Genomic DNA, 17,915 nt, shown 5'->3' with positions numbered 1-17,915 from the left:
AATTCAGAGGTATTAGGTCCATTCAGTGTTGTGCAGCTATCACCCCATCCACTCTAGAATTTTTTTTTTTTGAGACGGAGTCTCGCTCTGTCACCCAGCCTGGAGTCCAGTGGCGCGATCTTGGTTCACTGCAAGCTCCGCCTCCCGGGTTTACGCCATTCTCCTGCCTCAGCCTTCCTTCTGCTCACTGCTCGGGCCTCGTGATCCGGCCGTCTCGGCCTCCCAAAGTGCTGGGATTACAGGCTTGAGCCACTGCGCCCGGCCAACTCTAGAACTTCTATATCACCCCATAGGGAAACTACCCGTTAGACAGTAACTCCCCATTCTCCCCAACTGCAGCCCTTGGCAGCCCCCATCCCACTTTCTCTATGAATTTGCCTATTGTAGGGACCTCACAGAAGTGGAATCAGTTTGTCCTCCTGCGTCTGGTGTATTTCACTCAGCATAATGTCCTCAAGGTCCATCTGTGTTGCAGCATGTGTCAGAATTTCACTCTTTTTAAAGGCTGAGTCGTACCCCTGGTGTGGATACACCACATTTTCTTCATCCATTCATCTGTGGCTGGACAGTTGGGTGGTTTCCACCCTTTGGATGTTGTGAATGTGGGTGTGCAAGTGTCTGTCTTGAGTCCCTGCTTTCAGTTCTGGGCATAACCTAGGGCTAGAATTGCCGGATCATGTGGTAGTCTGACTCTATTGCCCAGGTTGGAGTGCAGTAGTGCGATCTTGACTCACTGAAACCTCTGCGTCTCGGATTCAAGCAATTCTCCTGCCTCAGCCTCTCGAGTAGCTGGCACCCACCTCCACACCCGGCCAATTTTTTTGTATTTTTTAGTAGATGCGGGGTTTCACTGTGTTGCCCAGGCTGGTTTTGAACTCCTGAGCTCAGGCAGTGTGCCCGCCTCGGCCTCCCAAAGTGATAGGGTTATAGGCGGGAGCCACCACACCCAGCCTCGTATGGTAACTTCTGTGTTTAACTTTTTGAGGAATCACTAAACTGTTTCTACTGCAGCTGTAACATTTTACATTCACACTAGCAACACACAAGGGTTCCAGTTTCTTCACCTCCTTACCAGCACTCCTTTTCATTTTTTTGATAAAAGCCACCCTAATGGGTGTGAAGTGGTACCTTAGTTTGCATTTCTGTAATTTAGTGATGTGGAGCACCTTTTCATGTGCTGCCTGACCATTCGTGTATCTTCTATTGGAGAATGGCTGAGTCCTTTGCACATTTTAAAATTTTTTTTAAAATTTGTGGTAAATTGACCGGGTGCAGTGGCTCACACCTGTAGTCCCAGCACTTTGGGAGGCTGAGGCAGGTGGATCACAATGTCAGGAGATGGAGACCATGCTGGCTAACATAGTGAAACCCCGTCCCTACTAAAAATACAAAAAAATTAGCCAGGCGTAGTGGCAGGCGCCTGTAGTCCCAGCTACTCGGGAGGCTGAGGCAGGAGAATGGCGTCAACCCGGGAGGTGGAGCTTGCAGTGAGTCGAGATCACGCCACTGTACTCCAGACTGGGCAACAGAGCGAGACTCTGTCTGGAAAAAAAAAAAATTGTGGTAAATAATGCTTGTAATCCCAGCACCTTGGGAGGCCAAGGCAGGTGGATCATGAGGTCAGGAGTTCGAGACCAGCCTGACCAACATGGTGAAACCCCATCTATACTAAAAATACAAAAATATTAGCTGGACGTGGTGGCACGTGCCTGTAATCTCAGGAGGCTGAGGCAGGAGAATGCTTGAAACCAGGAGGTGGAGGTTACAGTGGGCCAAGATTGCCCCACTGCATTATAGCCTGGGCAACGGTGAGACTCAGTCTCCAAAAAAAAAAAAAAAGTGGTAAAATACACCTAAAATTTACTTTTTTTGTTGTTGTTTTTTGGTAAAGACGGGGTCTTGCATTGTTGCCTAGGCTGAGCTCAAACTTCTGGCTTGAAGCCAATCCTCCTGTCCTGGCCTCCCAAAGTGCTGGCATGACAGGTATGACATTTTACTGTTGTGAATGATGCTTTTCTCAACACCTGTGTACAAACATCTGCGACTCTGCTTCCAGTTCTTTTGGGTATATGCCCTACAGTGGAATTGCTAGATCATATGGTAAATCTTTTTTTTTTGGAGATGGAGTTTTGCTTTTGTTGCCCAGGCTGGAGTGCAGTGGCACGATCTCGGCCCACTGCAACCTCTGCCTTCCGGTTTCAAGCGATTCTCCTGTGTCACCCTCCTGAGTAGCTGGGATTACAGGCGCCTGCCACTACACTTGGCTAGTTTTTGTATTTTTAGTAGAGATGGGGTGTCACCATGTTGGCCAGGCTGGTGTCGAACCCCCGACCTTGTAATCTGCCCACCTCAGCCTCCCAAAGTGCTGGGATTACAGGCGTGAGCCACCACACCTGGCCAGTAATTCTATTTTTAAATGTTGGAGGAACCTCCATACTATTTTGCATAGCAGCTGCACCATTTTGCATTTCTATCACAGGGCACAAGGGCTCCAGTTTCTCTCTATCCTCACCGGCACTTACTTTTTTTTTTTTTTTTTTTTTTTGAGACAAGAGTCTTGCTCTGTCACCCAGGCTGGAGTGCAGTGGCCAGATCTCCGCTCACTGCAAGCTCCGCCTCCCAGGTTCACGCCATTCTCCTGCCTCAGCCTCCCGAGTAGCTGGGACTACAGGCGCCCGCCACCTCGCCCGGCTAGTTTTTTGTGTTTTTTAGTAGAGACAGGGTTTCACTGTGTTAGCCAGGATGGTCTCGATCTCCTGACCTCGTGATCCGCCCGTCTCGGCCTCCCAAAGTGCTGGGATTACAGGCTTGAGCCACCGCGCCCGGCCGGCACTTTCTTTAAAAATTTTACAGTAGCCACTCCAGTGGGTTTGAGATGTATCTCACTGTGTGGTCTCCCTCATGACTAGTGATATTGAGCTCTTTTCATGTGCTGCTGGCCATTTGTATATAATTGGAGAAATGTCTGTTCAAGTCCTTTACCCATTCTTGAGTCAAGTTTGGTTTTGTTGTTGTTGAGTTTTAGAAGTTCTCTGTGTATTCTGGATATCACTTCTTTATCAAATACATGATTTGCAAATATTAAGAGTTTTATAGTTTTAGCTCTTACATTTAAGTCTTTGATCCATTTTATTTTTGTAAATTGTGTGAGGTTAGGGTCCACCTTCATTCTTTCGCATGTAGATATACAGGCTTGGTTTCTGATATCCACTTACTGTCTTGATTGGCAGAAATTTCAGCAGATTTCAAGGAGCCGCCGTCCCTGCCAGGGAAGGAGAAGCCATCCCCGAAGACAGCCTGTGGGTCCCCCCTGGCAGCACAGCCATCACCCTCTGCTGAGCTCCCCCAGGCTGCCCCACCTCCGCCGGGCTCACCCTCCCTCCCTGGGCGCCTGGAGGACTTCCTGGAGAGCAGCACGGGGCTGCCCCTGCTGACCAGTGGGCATGAGGGGCCAGAGCCCCTTTCCCTCATTGATGACCTCCATAGCCAGATGCTGAGCAGCACTGCCATCCTGGACCACCCCCCGTCACCCATGGACACCTCGGAATTGCACTTTGCTCCTGAGCCCAGCAGCACCATGGGCCTGGACCTGGCTGATGGCCACCTGGACAGCATGGACTGGCTGGAGCTGTCGTCAGGTGGTCCTGTGCTGAGCCTGGCCCCCCTCAGCACCACAGCCCCCAGCCTCTTCTCCACAGACTTCCTTGATGGCCATGATTTGCAGCTGCACTGGGATTCCTGCTTGTAGCTCTCTGGCTTGAGACTGGGGTGGGGACAGGGCTGGGAGCCAGGGCACTCTGGTGCGTGGCGCTCCTGCGTGATTCGGCCTCTCCACATGGTTGTGAGTCTTGACAATCACAGCCCCTGCTTTTTCCCTTCCCTGGGAGGCCAGAACAGAGAAGCCCCTACTCCTGGTTCGGGCCCACCCAGGGCAGAGGAGAGCAGCTGTCAAGCAGCAGCCCTGGCTCTCACGCTGGGGTTTTGGATACCCAGTCAGGGCCAGGGCCATTTCAGCTTGACCTTTTTTGAGGTCAGGGGCACTGTCTGGCTACAATTTGGCTAAGGTAGGTGAAGCCCAGCCAAAGCCCAGCCAGGAGGCTTCTCTTCTGACCCAGGGCTGAGACATGTCAGGGGGTGAATCTCCTTTTTGTTCCCTGCTTTGCTGTGAAGGGATAAATTAGCCTGGGCCTCTACCCCCTAGTCCCCATGTCTGCCAACCCCAGGGCTTCCTGGGATGGGGCTCCCTGCCATTTTAGTGTCTTGGTGTAGTGTAACCATTTAGTGGTTGGTGGCAACAATTTTCTGTACAGGTGTATATACCTCTATATTATATATCGACATACATATAGACATATATTTTTGGGGGGGGGGACAGGAGATGGGTGCAACTCCCTCCCATCCTACTCTCACAGAAGGGCCTGGAAGGCCATGGCTCCTAGGGACTGGATGCAAGGTTACCCTTGAGCTATGTGCCACCGTCTGGTGCCCAGTCTGGCATGCAGCTACCCAGGCCCACCCACGTGTGATTGACATGTAGACACCCTGCCACGGCCTGTGCCCCACCTGCCCTGCTTCCTGGTTCCTTATCAGTGCCACGAGGGCAGAGGTGCTACCTGGCCTTCCTGCCAGGAGCTCTCCACCCACTCACATTCCGTCCCCACCGCCTCACTGCAGCCAGCGTGACCCTAGGACAGGAGGGAATTGGGCCCAGCTTCACCCTGCTGTGGGGCTGAGAGATGGCCATGAGGTTGTGGCTGTCTCCTGCCCTGGGGCCACTGGCTTCACACTCTGGCCTGACTCATAGGGGAGTAGGGGTGGAGTCACCAAAACCAGTGCTGGGACAAAGATGGGGAAGGTGTGTGAACTTTTTAAAATAAAAACAAAAACACAGGCCTGTTAGTGCATCTTAATCCATGGAAGGGGTGGGTGGCATAGGTGGGGGTCCTGGGCCTGTTGTGTCCCAGCATCTGAGGGGCCAGGCAGTGCCTTCTAGATTACTCAAGGAAGGGCAGAGCCTTGGACATGAAGACAGCTCTGCAGCCCTGGCTGTACAGAAGACAGGAGGTACGTTCTCACAGACAGTTTATTTATAAACCAAGGAGGACAGGAGCCTATTAGTCACCCCCATCCCCTTCCCTCTTCCTGAGCAAAGACTGGCACAGACATGGCTCCCCACCGCCTCACAAGGCTTTTGGTACAAACTGGTTTGGCCCAGAGCATCTCTAAGGACCCTGGTAGGGCAGGGCACCCTCTGCTGCCACCACCTGGGATGGGCTGGGGAACCTGGAGTGGGGCAGCCTGATATCCCGGGGCCCCGGCCAGGGCTCTGGAGCTGCTCTTCCCTGGGCTCTGCAGCTTGGGGTCCTGGGCCACCTCAGACCCAGGCCCAAGGCTGGGCTGGGGAGGAGGGGTCACCCATCCACATCCCAGCTGAAGAGATGGTGCTTCACCAGCATGTCCCGGACGCCCTCCTTCAGGGGCTGCTGCGCCTGCAAACAGGGCAGCCCCTCACCTCACAGGCCTTGGGCGTGGCTGGGGTGGTTCCTAACCACTGACACCAGCACTCTGTGTCCCCACCTCAGCCACCCTGTGAACGGTTTGGGCAGCTCCATCAGCACAGGCCTTACAAGGCCCACACCACCCACCTCTCTCTTCGCAGGGAGTTCCCAGTCCTGGGAGAGGCTGAAGGCAAAGCAGCAGAGGACTCTAGAGGTGAGGAGGGGGTTGGTGAGGCTCTTGTCACCCCCAGCCAGCCCTTCCTGACCCACCTCCATTCCCCAAACCCAGCAAGGTCCTCACCGGAGCTCACACTTGATCTGGACCCAGCCCGGGCTGCGCAGGAAGGACCAGGGCTGGTACCACTTCTCCACGGTGGGCAGGCTGGAGCAGAGCACCTCCAGCCACAGGTGCAGCACCTGCTCACTGGGGACATGGCCAGGAGTGGGGAGCAGGGGCGGCTCCAGGCCCTTCTGGCTGCAGCCATGGTAGAGGCCTCCAGCCTGTCCCTCAGCAGCTCCCAGACCACCCTCTTCAGGGAAGGACCTGAGCCCCTGAGGTTCTTTGTCCTTTAGGGTCCCCTGTAAGGACCCTCCCGATGCTGGGCTGGGTCCCCCTACTCCAGCGTTCTCCTCCAACCCCTTTTCCACACTCACTTGAGCCCCACGCAGATCAGTGAGCGGAGCTTCACATCCATTTGTGCGTGCACTGCATCGTGGCTCACGTTCACAGACTGCACAGCCTGGGGACGGCACCATCCACTGTCACTCAGGCTCCCCCACGGGCTAACCTCGAGAGGTCTATAGGGTCTGGCAGAGGAGGCCCCTTACCCGGTAGAGCAGCTCCTCCGGGGTCAGGACCTTGCCATCTTCGTCCAACCTGAGGGGGCACCAAAGCTCCTGGGGTGCCGGGGCTGGGTCAAACCCCGCCCTCCCACTGCAGGCGGCTCCACCAGAGGAACCCAGGCCCAGTTACCTGAAGGTCTTACAGAGCACCAGGCGGGAATACACGGAGGCAAAATCTCTCTCGACCTCCCGGCCTGCAGCCTGTGGGAACAGCACACGGTGTGAGTGTAGGGACAGGAAGATGCTGGTTCAAAGCCCTTGGGGCCAACTGGGCACCTGTTACTGCCCTGCCAGCTCTTCCCATCCTCTCCGTGGGGCCCAGGGACAGGAAGGGCCTAAGATGGGTACTGGGGGGCACAGCAGGGCTGGTGCAGGGTGGGAGACATGGGCCAGCCACTGACTTACCTCCTCTATAAACAGCCAGGGGTGGCAGGCGCCCCCAAGCAGGGATGGCTTCTTCAGTCCATGTTCGAACAGGGCCTTAAGGGCCGGGCAGAGGGTCCCTCGCACGAGGTCTGTGACCCCCTCCGTCACTGAGTCGTCCCCCGCGATGGAATACTGATGGGAGGGATGGGTCTGAGAAAGCCCTGCCTGACACCTGCAGCCAGTTGCCCTCCTCTGTCCTCTCTGCCATGCTACAGGCCAGGACTCACTGGGGACACAGGCCCTGGCTAGGAGGATGCCAGCCGTGCCTAGCCCGCCCACCCCCTCACCTCTTTGCTGCGCTCATCCAGGACTTCCACAAACTTGGCTGGAAACCAGCCTGTGGGAAAAATAGGCCCTGTGAGGAGCAGCCACAGCTCAGGCAGGCAGGGCAGGGGGAAGCTGGCCCAGGTGCTTCAGGGACCTCAAGCCAGGCAGGGGTAGAGAGAACGGCCTGGCAGCGGCCAGGGTCACTGAAGTCTTCTGTGCCCACCCCCTCCTCCCTCTCCCAGCTCAAGAGCAGACCAAGGCCCCCACCTCGAAGGCCGTTGAGCTCCCCCACCCAGCAGTGCTCGTCCTTCTGAGACACGATCTGCACAGGAGGAAAAACAGTAGGAACCAAAGCTGGGTGCCTGGGGCCAGCGCCGCCTGCACCCCCAATACGACTCCTCAGCAGCTAGGCCAGGCCAAGACCCCTACATCTTCACAAGAGCAGCTCTTGGCAGGGAAAGGGGTTGGAGTGGGGCTTGGTGGAGGGAGGCTGGGGGACCCGCCCCAGCCTGAGGACCTGTAGTCCAGCGCCCCCACGCACTGTGATGATGTCGTTCTTGCGGAAGCCCAGCTCGTCGTCGTCGTGCCGCTCGAAGTCCAGCAGGGCCTTGGCTCGGCGCCGGTGGCCGCGTGAACATGCCACGTAGTTCTCGTGGTCCCGCTGGTGGCTCTCCATGCTATAGTCTGGAGTCAGCTCCTGCCACAGTGAACACAGGCCCACCAAGGGGGTTGGAGGAGTTAGGGCCATGTTTGGTACCAGCCCGGGGAGCTGGCCACTCACCACGCTGCAGTTTTTGGGGTCTGCGCACTGGAAGTGACGCGCCACGCGCAGGATGGCTTCCCGGAGGTCAGCCACCAGTTCCGTCTGCTTGATGTTCTTGGCCTTGAGTGCCTCCAGGTCATCCTCCCCTAGGAGGCCCAGAGAGCAATGGTGACCACGGCTCACTCCAGGCCCCCGAGGAAGCTCCACATCCACGTGAGCGTGAGGACAGACTGTTCCATGCCCACACTGCCTGGCACCCGCAGAGCTCTCACCGAAGAGCAGAGCAGTGATGGTGGACTTCCTCCGCTGGGTCCTGCGGCGAACAACCTGCACCATGAGGAGGGGGTCAGGGCGGTCCTGGCCCCCGGAAGAGAACCCACCAGCCCTTGGCTTATGCTCTCTCATCTAAAATGGCCTCTGATGCCGGCTCTGAGAGTTGAAAACAGATAATCAGTTCAGAGCTGGGTCTGCCTTCCTCCCAAACTGTGCCAGGGTCAGAACCTGAGACGCATGAAGCCCGAGGTGGCCTGGGTCACCCCACAGCTGTGGTCTGACTGGGCCAGGCTGGGGTGCAGAGCAGGAAGGGCTGGTTTATTTCCCATAGCCCCCGCACTTGCTCTGAACTTTAAGGTGACCCGTTCCCCACATGCTGTGGGCCAAGTCAGGGCCCCCCATCCTGGGTCACCTGAGAGAGGTTGGTGAGGGTGCCGGTCCCCAGGAGCTGACCCTGGTCTGCAATGAGATAGGCCAGGTGCTTGCGGCGCTGAGTCTCCACAGCCACGTCGGTGAGGGAGCCGGCCAGCCGCATGGCCACCCCCAGAAGCAGCTCTGCGTCCTCCATCTGCGACGGGATATCCGATAGCGTGTTGAAGATGGAGGCTGAGTTCTCTGACTGGATCAGCTCTTCTTCCTGGGCCATGTCAGAGCAGGATGCAGGGAGAAGGTTGTTACTGCAGGAACCTGGCACTGAGCTGACCCCAACCCCCATCCTCAGGGACCCGTTTGCTTTGGCACGGTTGTCAGGGGCCGGGGGACTGGTCTTGCCTGGCCCAGGGAGGTCTCTCACTCCCTGCCCCCCATCTCGGGCTCCTACTCCTCAGCCTAAAGTGGGGCCCTGGAGCACCTTGAGGTGCAGCATGCCCAGCGTGAGCTGGAACAGCACCCGGGAGCCCTCATAGAAAAACAGGTCCCAGATGCGCAGAAGCAGCTTGATGTCCACCACGCTGGCGAAGGCCGTGAGGAACCAGTGCAGTGTGATCAGGGACAGCTCTGTAAACACAGGAGCCGAAGCTGCTGGGGAGGAGGTGGAGGAAACCTCCATCCCCAGAACTGGAGGGAGGTCCTCCCTGCCCAAGAGCGAAGGAGGGGATGGGGCAGGGAACACCGGAGAACAAAAGAGCGACAAAGACCAGAGTTGGGGGCTATGCCCCATCCCCCCTTGGCCATCCGCCTGAGGCCTCCAAGCTGCAGAATGGGAGCCACTGGCTCAGAGGCCCCTTACCGATGTCATGCTCCTGGAGCAGCTTGTCCAGGCGAGGCAGGTACTGGACAATGAGGTGGCGCAGGACCCGCTGGTCAGTCTGGACGCCCAGCAGGGTGGTGCTGAAGTAGGAGGCGGGGAGCAGGTCCTCGATGATGGCGCACATCATCCAGAAGGTGTCCTCCTCCTCCAGGAACAGCAGGAGGCAGGCAGCCACCTGGCCAGGGCATGGGGATAAGGGCCCTCTACCCAGGTCTTTGTGCAAATTAGAAAAGGTGCCCCTACCCTAGGGAGACCGTTTAGCAAAAGCCTCTTGGGGGGCACGCATGCTGGAACACAGGCCTTCCCCGGCTGCTTTCCTTGGCCGGCCTCAGTTTCACACCCTTTGGGGGGCTCCTCTGCTTGAATAACGTGCAGCTGCCCTGATCTCCTTGGGGACTCCTCTGTCCCCCCACCTCCCCTCCTGCTGCCCCAGAGCGGGAGACCATTCCTTGTTAGGGGTCCTGGAGGAGGCCCTGGGGCTGTCACTGCCCTTGCCGGGGCTGTGCTCACCATACCAGTGCCCTGGCAGTAGCCGATCTCTGGGTAGAGCCAGGCCAGGGCCCGGAGCACCCTGCGCAGGCGGGGCACCCCGATGCTGCCCATGCTGGCGAAGCAGGCGTTGCTGGGCATGGTGCGCAGCAGGTCCTTCTCAATCTGTCCGGCAGCCATTGGCACCCACAACAACAAGACCTTGTGACACCCTGGGAGGGAGGCAGACCCCAGGCGGGCTTCTCCCCCAGGAATGGGGATTCCTTGTGTTCCTGGTCAAGGTCACCCTCCTCCCTTCAGGGTCAGCTCCCAGCCAGTGTGGAGCTGGGACATCAAATCCACCTGGGAAGCTTCATGCCAGACAGAGTGAATGAGAACGTGTGGCCCAAGGCCTGGAGTCTATATTTAGAGTCTCCATCTGTTCCTAAAGTGGACCCGGGCTTGGGAACCCCATCTCCAAACACCAATGGCCTTTTGGACAATTCTTTCTGTGGCCTACAGAGGACCCAGGAAGGAGCATGTATCCTCTCCCCCACCCCCCAACAAGGGCACACTCCCAGAGCCCCAGGCAGCCTCCCTCTCTCCTGCCAGCCTCACCTGCTTGGCAGCAAGGGTCTCATCATTGGAGCTGTTCTTCACAATCTCGCGGTAGGACAGCTCGGAGTTCCTCTTCTTCTGCAGGGCCCCAGAGAGCCGCATCCATAGCTGAGGGAAAGGAGTCGCAAGGGCACTCAGTCTTTCTCATGACACCTAATCATGGGGCCAAGACCCTCTCAAAACCCTGTGGCCACTTTACCTGTGGCCTCATGCCATGTGGGATGCCGGCCAGCACCAGGGAACGGAGCTTCTCAGAGCGGGGCAGAGAGACTGCAATCTTGTCCCAGGTGAGATCCCCCACATCGTGGTTATGGGTGAACTCCAGGTGGGCCTGCCACCGCAGCCTCTGTGGAGCATCCTCCAGCAGCGGGGAGCTCGCCAGCAGACTAGAGCCAGGCTCACCACCTTCTGCCAAGAGACAGCCGAGGGACGCCGCAGTGAGCAGAGGAGGAAGAAAAAAGCATTCTCTACTACGTGTTCTGCAAGCAGCCAGGCCTCTGTCTTCAGGAGGGTCTCAGCTTCATGGCTCTAGGCCAGCTCTCTCCCGCCAGATCCAGATTCCCACAGCTAATGGCTTTCTGACAGCTCCAGGTGATCATCTAACCTGCACCTATGATGAGCAAAGCTCTTCACTGTCTCCTCAAAGCCACTCCTACCACAGTACTACCCAGATCCAGAAATGACACCTCCATTCTCCCGATGCTCAGCCTAAACCTTGGAGTCACCTCTGGCTCCTCCCTTGCCCAGACTCCACACTCAGTCCTTTAGCAAACCCACGGCCCTTGTCCAAGCCATTGTCCTTCATCGAGATTGCTGCACTGGCCCTCCCACTGACCTCCCTGTTGCTACCCTCACCTCCCAAAGGCCGTTCTCCTCAGCAGCCACAGCAACCCTTCCAAAATGCAAGTCAGATCATGTCACACTGCTCAGAGCTGAGACTCAAAGGCAAGGGCTTTCCAGGGCTCCCTCAGCTGCTTCCTCTGGGCCATGCCCACTCTGTCCTCATCCCCTACCATTTTCCTCTTGCTCCCTCCCCTCCAATGACATGGTCTGAAAGGGCCACTTCAGGGCCTTTGCACCTCTCCTTCCCCAGCTCTGCCCATTCCCTGGCTTCCTTATATATGATTTACTGCCCCTCTTCCCTGAAGTATTTTCCCAGCCCTTCTTGCTCTAGCATATTACATGCTTGTTTACAGCCTGTCTCCCTCTCTAAAATGAGAACTCCATGCAGTCGAGACCACCTTCGGTTTTGTTTAAGGGCCTAGGGGTGCAGCTGTGGAGACTACAGCACCCACCGTTGGGTTCATGAGATATTTGTTGAATGAATGAGGTGAAGCTCTCCTGTGGCAGCCCAGCAATCTCTGGGTGAGCTCCATAGACAGCCTCGTCCTTATTCACCCAAAAGCCAGTCCCTCAGCCCAGCTTTCAAAAACACCAACTTTAATGACTTTACCTACAGTAAAATGCACAAATGTTAGGTGTACATTTTGGTGTATAAACAAATGTCTAAGCAGTCTCAGTTCCATGGCGTAACAGTGAACACTCTGACCCCAGTGACCCAGCCAAACAGATACTCCATCATACCAGCAAGTTCCCTGTGTCCTTCTCAAACCAAACCTTTACCCTGCAACTACCTGCCTACAAATCAGAAGAACAAGGAAAACCCTTGTCAGAATTGGAAACGTGAGTGACCTGAAGGTGATCAGTTGCAGTCAATTAAAATGTCCTAGCCACAGGTCTGGCCTGGCATCCAGTTGTCTTGGCAGATGACCTTCCCAATAGCCCACTCAGGACCAAAAGGCCCATTTATAGTAGAAAACAACAGAAAAGGACTGAGACTCAGTTATAGAAAAGTGGTTATCCAAATACTGTAAGTTCATTATGATATTATACAGCCACTGAAAATACTCTTTTTTCTTTTCTGAGACAAAGTTTCGCTCTCGTTGCCCAGGCTGGAGCGCAATGGCGTGATCCCTGCTCACTGCAACCTCCGCCTCCTGGGTTCAAGCGATTCTCCTGCCTCAGCCTCCCGAGTAGCTGGGATTACAGGTGTGTACCACCACACCTGGCAAATTTTGTATTTTTAGTAGAGACCGGGTTTCACCATGTTAGCCAGGCTGGTCTTGAACTCCTGGCCTCAAGTGATCCACCCACCTCAGCCTCCCAAAGTGCTGGGATTACAGGCGTGAGCCACCACGTCCAGCCTGAATTTTTCAACTTCTCTACAGTGAACACTATTGCTTTTACTATCAGGTGAGGTTCAGTAAAATTTATCTCAAAAAAAACAGAGGTTTCCCATACATATAACAGTATCACCCTCAGATACACTCTGTCCTTAAATCTGGAACTGTGACGCATCAGAGCTCAGCCGTCACGTCTGAGTAATTCCAGTCAAGGGAGCAGAGTCCTCCCCAAAGAACATCAGCAACATGACCCACAAAAGGGGCTCAATGTTACCTTCCTTGTACACACGGAAACCAAACTCATCGTAGTAGAAATCTGGTTGCTCTGCTGACTCTTCCTTCTAGAATCAGGATGAGATTGAAGTCAGTTGTCTGTACCCTAGCTGGAGGCCTCAGGTCTGAAAGATGCCACCCACAGGGTTGCCTGCTAAAATCCCACCCAGCCTTCAAGCTCAGATCAAAGGCTACTCTTCCAAAAGCCTTCTCTGGTTACCAATCTCCTCTGAACCTTCTAGCTTCCTTGTTCTTCTCAGAGGTCAAAGATAATAAAAATCAAGGCAAGAAACATGTTTTATGCATTTGTGTCCCTATAATACCGACAGCATACTACCACAGTGATTGACTCACACAGGCACATGGAGCTAAGATACCATCTCTGGTGGGGACCCCATAACCCTGTGTGAGTTGGCCACCTCTTCCTGGGCAGCCTGCAGAGCTGGGTCCCCTTCATACCGCAGTGTGGGAGCACAGCAGGCTGGTGCCTGGCTAACTGCTGTACCTGTGTATACTTGGCCAGGATCTCCTGGGGCCATATGCTCGGAGTCAGGGCTGAGAAAGGGCCACAGGCAGAAGGTGTATGGCTTCCTAAAACCAAAGAGGACCGGGAGAACAATCAAGAAAATGCAGAGGCAGGCCAGGCGCAGTGGCTTACGCCTGTAATCTCAGCACTTTGGGAGGCCGAGGTGGGCGGATCACCTGAGGTCAGGAGTTTGAGACCAGCCTAGCCAACATAGTGAAACCCATCTCTACTAAAAATACAAAATTAGCTGGGCATGGTGGCACATGCCTGTAATCCCAGCTACTTGGGAGGCTGAGGCAGGAGAATTGCTTGAACCCAGGAGGCGGAGGTTGCAGTGAGCAGGGATCATGCCATTGCGCTCCAGCCTGGGCAACAAGAGCAAAACTCTGTCTAAAAAAAAGGAAAAAAGAAAATGCAGAGGCAAAATTCAAGTCAGGAAATAATGCTCTCCCTGTAAGAACACCAGCATTAAAGGGACTAGCCCATCTCAAGCGTTATGGGGAGGGAAGGAGCAGAATGAAAGAAACCTAGAGATCAGCAAATTTCTGGAGAAGGGGGAAGAAACAGCAGCACATTACAAAACATGACCAAACTTCATCTTCCAGCCTCTTTCTCCACCTGAGGAGTGCAGATCTGCAGGCTGCAGGGCCGGAGGAGGAGAGCTGGAGAGCGGAGCTGAGAAGGAAGTTTTAATAACTTTCTCAGCCAGCCAGAAGCCTTCCCTACCATCTCCACCTCTCTTATCTGGATGGTGTTTTATGGAAAACAAACAAGCCAGCTTCCAACCCTCTGGCTCCTCTGTGAGAGCTTCACACCCCGTTTCCAAGTCCGGCCCCTGCTTCTACCTGACATTGTGCTGTGGGGCTGGCAAGTCTTCTGTAGCTCCAGGCTCGGAAGTCTCCTATCCTGCTATCTTAGAGCTGGAAGGCGCCTCAGGCTTCATCTGGTCCAGAATCATCTGCCCTGTTAGAAGAGTAAAGAGGAAAGTCATTCTATTTTTATTTATTTATTTTAGACAGAGTCTCGCTCGGTCACCCAGGCTGGAGTGCAGTAGTGTGATCTCGGCTCACTGCAACCTCTGCCTCCTGGGTTCAAGAGATTCTTCTGCTTCAGCCTCCCGAGTAGCTGAGACTACAGGGGTGTGCCACCACACCAGGTGATTTTTGTATTTTTAGTAGAGATGGGGTTTCACTACATTGGCCAGGCTGGTCTTGAACTCTTGACCTTGTGATCCCCCCACCTCGGCCTCCCAAAGTGTTGGGTTATAGGCATGAGCCACCATACCCAGCCTGAGGAAAGCCATTCTAAAACACCCTCTCTCCTACAAAGAGGAGCCCTTTCCACCCACACTCTGATTTTGCTAGCCTGGAGGCAGTGGGAACTGAAGTCTCAGCCATTGTTTAACAAGGGAAGGGAAAAAAAAAATCACTTTGCTCATTTTTATTTTTGTTTATTATTTTTTGAGACGGGTCTCGCTCTGTGGCCCAGGCTTGAGTGCAGTGGATCTTGGCTCACTGCAGCCTCCACCTCCTGGGCTCAAGCGATCCTCCCACGTAGCTGAGACTACAGGCATGCACCACCATGCCTGGCTAATTGTTGTATTTTTTTGTAGAGATAGGTTTTCGCCATGTTGCCCAAGCTGGTCTCGAACTCCTGGGCTCAAGCAATCAATCTGCCTGCCCTGGCCTCCCAAAGTGCTGGGATTACAGGTGTGAGCCACCATTCCCAGCAGCTATTTGTCTTTTTTTCTTTTTTGAGACAGGGTCTCACCCAGGTTGCAGTGCAGGGGCACAATCACAGCTCACTGCAGCCTTGACCTCCTAAGCTCATGGGATCCTCCCACCTTAGCCTCCCAAGTATCTGGGACTGTAGGCACACGCCACCACGCCCGGCTAATTTTTGTATTTCTTGTGGAGATAGAGTTTCACCATGTTTCCCAGGCTGGTCTCAAACTCCTAAGCTCAACAGATCCACCTGCTTCAGCCTACCAAAGTGCTGGGTTTACGAGCATGAGCCACTGCACCCAGTCAAGCCTTTTACTTGTGACCACAGAATGAAAGGCTCTCACTATGAAAGGAAGTGGAGGTAACAATGAGGAGATGTGGCTGAAAGATTTCAAGACAAGTTACATTCCAGTTTTTGAAATCATATTTACCTAAACCTGGCACTGAAAAAAATTTACTTTTGCCATTTTTCAGACAACGAGAGTTCAGAAATGACAGCTGTTAATCCTGGTCCATAGCAGAACCTATTCTCCATGCTATCTGCCATGGAATTCTGGTGTTGGGAATTCTAGTAAATCGCAAAGAATTAGGTAAGTGAGAAGCAAAAAAGAGGAAAATCAAACCATCACTTCAAAGGAGCTATGAGAAAATCCCAGTTCTCTTTAAAGACATACAAGTATGGGGACAAAAGTAGCTCCTGTGGGCAGCCCAGCTGTGGTCCCAGCCTCTGCTCCTGCCCCAGACAAACACTGGCCAAGTTTAGGATAAAGGGAAAAGCAGAACATTCCTGAACATTCCTGACCATTATAGAGGTTTGGTGCCCAGTGGGAGAGGCGCTCCCTCCTGCTTCCAGACACGCCGCTGAGAGCCAGATGGCAGAACCTGCTTCCCCAACAGGCCGGCCATCCTGGCTGGTTGGTTCTGTGTGAAGAGAATAGAATTTTAATGTCTTTCTTCAGTGTAAAATATATGTGATACAGGGTTTACCTCAGAACTCTGAGCTGGATGGAGGATTACATATTTTTACATTAAAGAGACTGAGCTACAAGTTTTAAAAAGCATGTCATGTTATCATTATACCCTTACAACACATTTATTCCTTATACAAGAGAAAATAAGCCTAGAAGAGACTGATAGTTTCCAAATGGACTCCCAAAAACTCTGCCACACCATGCAACCCCACCTTGTGAAATGATGGACACATGGCCACCAGCTAGATGGCCCTGGGAATGGAACCCAGTGCTCTATTATGCCTCCCGCTGGCTTGGAGCCTGAGATGGCATATGGCTGTGGCAGAACCACCACGTGTCCGCCTTGGGAGGCAGTGGGCTCAGCACTCATCCTCTGCACCATGATTAAAAATAAAGACATCTCAGCCGGACGTGGTGGCTCATGCCTGTAATCCCAGCACTTTGGGAGGCCGAGGTGGGTGGATCACCTGAGGTCGGGAGATTGAGAACATCCTGGCCAACATGGTGAAACCCTGTCTCTACTAAAAACACAAAAATTAGCTGGGCGTGGTGGCGTGTGCCTGTAATCCCTGCTACTTGGAAGGCTGAGGCAAGAGAATTGCTTGAACCTGGGAGGCAGAGGTTGCAGTGAGTCGAGACGGTACCACCACATTCCAGCCTGGGTGACAGAGACTCTGTCTCAAAAGAGAATCGGATGATAAACATAGAAATAGACTGTGATAACTACAGTGCTGTGAGGAAAAATAAAGCAAGGTCAAGATGTGGAGAGTCTCAGAAGAGAGGGGATTTATATCAAGTGGTCAGGAGCAGCCTTTAAGAATAAGGGTTAGGGACACCTGAGCAAAGACCAAAAGGAACTGAGGGCTCATGGCTACCTGAGGGAAAGGAGATCCAGGGGGAAGCACCAAGTTGGGAGCACACTGGGCACGTTAAAACAGCTGCAAGGCAGCCATCAGGCTGGAGGGGCTGGGGAATGAGGAGGAAACAGTGGGAGGAAACAGCCTGAACGGTGGGAGGAGATGCAGCAGGGGGCTACCAGGCCTCACAGTGTGGTGGAGATTCTGGGCTTCATGCTCAGTGAGCTGGGAAAGTAGGGGAGGGCTCTGAGCTCTCTCTGGCTGCCTTGCAGAGGTGGTGGTGGACATAGAGGAGGCTGCTGGATTAGTCAGGGTGAAAGGTATGTTGACTTTCCTGTGGTGGGAACACTGAGAAATGGTCACATTATGGATATATTTTATCTTATTTATTTTGTTAGAGACAAGGTCCCTCTATGTTGCCCGGCTGGTCTTGAATTCCTGAGCTTAAGTGATCCTCCTGCCTCGGCCTCCCAAAGTGCTGTGATTACAGGCGTGAGCCACCACACCCGGCCAGATTCTGGATAGAAAGAGTCTGCAAGGTTTAGCTCTTTAATGCCACACACACATATAAATGTATGTAATGTATATATAAACATGCCACTTCTCCCACTGGCTCCAGAACCCAGCCGGATGTGAACTGTGAAGCTGGGTGGGCAGGTTTTTCCTGCCTCTGGTCGCTATGGAAACCTTCCTGAAAGCAGCCATCTGGGAGTTGGCAGGAGCAGCCCAGAGAGTCAGCCACGTCAGGGTGGCTGCCCTCCTGTTGTCACAGGAGTACTGAGAGGCAGAAACTTGAAAAACAGGATTGATTTAGGTACCTTTGAGGAGCTCTGGAAGGAATTTTTCAAAATTAAATGTACATACTCCGTAGTTTAATAATCCTACAATTTCCTATAAGGCAAATTTTGTTTAGAAAGCACAGAAGGCCACATCTCACTATAAACCCTGTTTTCCCACATCTGTGGGGGAGGGGCAG

General features: G+C 54.0%; 2 protein-coding genes across 15 annotated transcripts in view; one reads left to right on the top strand and one right to left on the bottom strand.

Annotated features, from left to right (window-relative positions):
* MRTFA (myocardin related transcription factor A) overlaps nucleotides 1-4,891 on the top strand; it is a 178,640-nt gene extending 173,749 nt beyond the window's left edge. Inside the window, exon 16 of the mRNA XM_071078933.1 lies at nucleotides 3,231-4,891. Coding sequence (XP_070935034.1) covers nucleotides 3,231-3,748 — 518 coding nt within the window. The 3' untranslated portion in view covers nucleotides 3,749-4,891. The remainder of the gene's footprint in view (nucleotides 1-3,230) is intronic.
* Nucleotides 4,892-5,065: 174 nt separating this feature from the next.
* LOC105464400 (small G protein signaling modulator 3) overlaps nucleotides 5,066-17,915 on the bottom strand; it is a 36,182-nt gene continuing 23,332 nt past the window's right edge. For 2 of the 14 annotated variants that reach the window (XM_011712252.3, XM_071080625.1), the window contains exons 2-21: nucleotides 14,233-14,350; nucleotides 13,367-13,452; nucleotides 12,863-12,929; nucleotides 10,605-10,813; nucleotides 10,406-10,513; nucleotides 9,835-10,020; nucleotides 9,299-9,494; nucleotides 8,921-9,066; nucleotides 8,483-8,707; nucleotides 8,070-8,124; nucleotides 7,816-7,943; nucleotides 7,552-7,731; nucleotides 7,302-7,356; nucleotides 7,055-7,104; nucleotides 6,747-6,899; nucleotides 6,472-6,542; nucleotides 6,327-6,375; nucleotides 6,153-6,238; nucleotides 5,800-5,922; nucleotides 5,496-5,706 (exon numbers count right to left, since the gene is read on the bottom strand). In XM_011712252.3, coding sequence (XP_011710554.1) covers nucleotides 5,514-5,706; nucleotides 5,800-5,922; nucleotides 6,153-6,238; nucleotides 6,327-6,375; nucleotides 6,472-6,542; nucleotides 6,747-6,899; nucleotides 7,055-7,104; nucleotides 7,302-7,356; nucleotides 7,552-7,731; nucleotides 7,816-7,943; nucleotides 8,070-8,124; nucleotides 8,483-8,707; nucleotides 8,921-9,066; nucleotides 9,299-9,494; nucleotides 9,835-10,020; nucleotides 10,406-10,513; nucleotides 10,605-10,813; nucleotides 12,863-12,929; nucleotides 13,367-13,452; nucleotides 14,233-14,239 — 2,373 coding nt within the window. In that variant the 5' untranslated portion in view covers nucleotides 14,240-14,350 and the 3' untranslated portion in view covers nucleotides 5,496-5,513. The other 12 variants (XM_071080629.1, XM_071080630.1, XM_071080626.1 and 9 more) reach the window with 11 other exon arrangements.

Source organism: Macaca nemestrina, chromosome 15 (assembly GCF_043159975.1).
Source record: "Macaca nemestrina isolate mMacNem1 chromosome 15, mMacNem.hap1, whole genome shotgun sequence".
NCBI classification, from domain to species: domain Eukaryota; kingdom Metazoa; phylum Chordata; class Mammalia; order Primates; family Cercopithecidae; genus Macaca; species Macaca nemestrina.
This window is presented reverse-complemented; position numbering and strand designations above follow the sequence as displayed.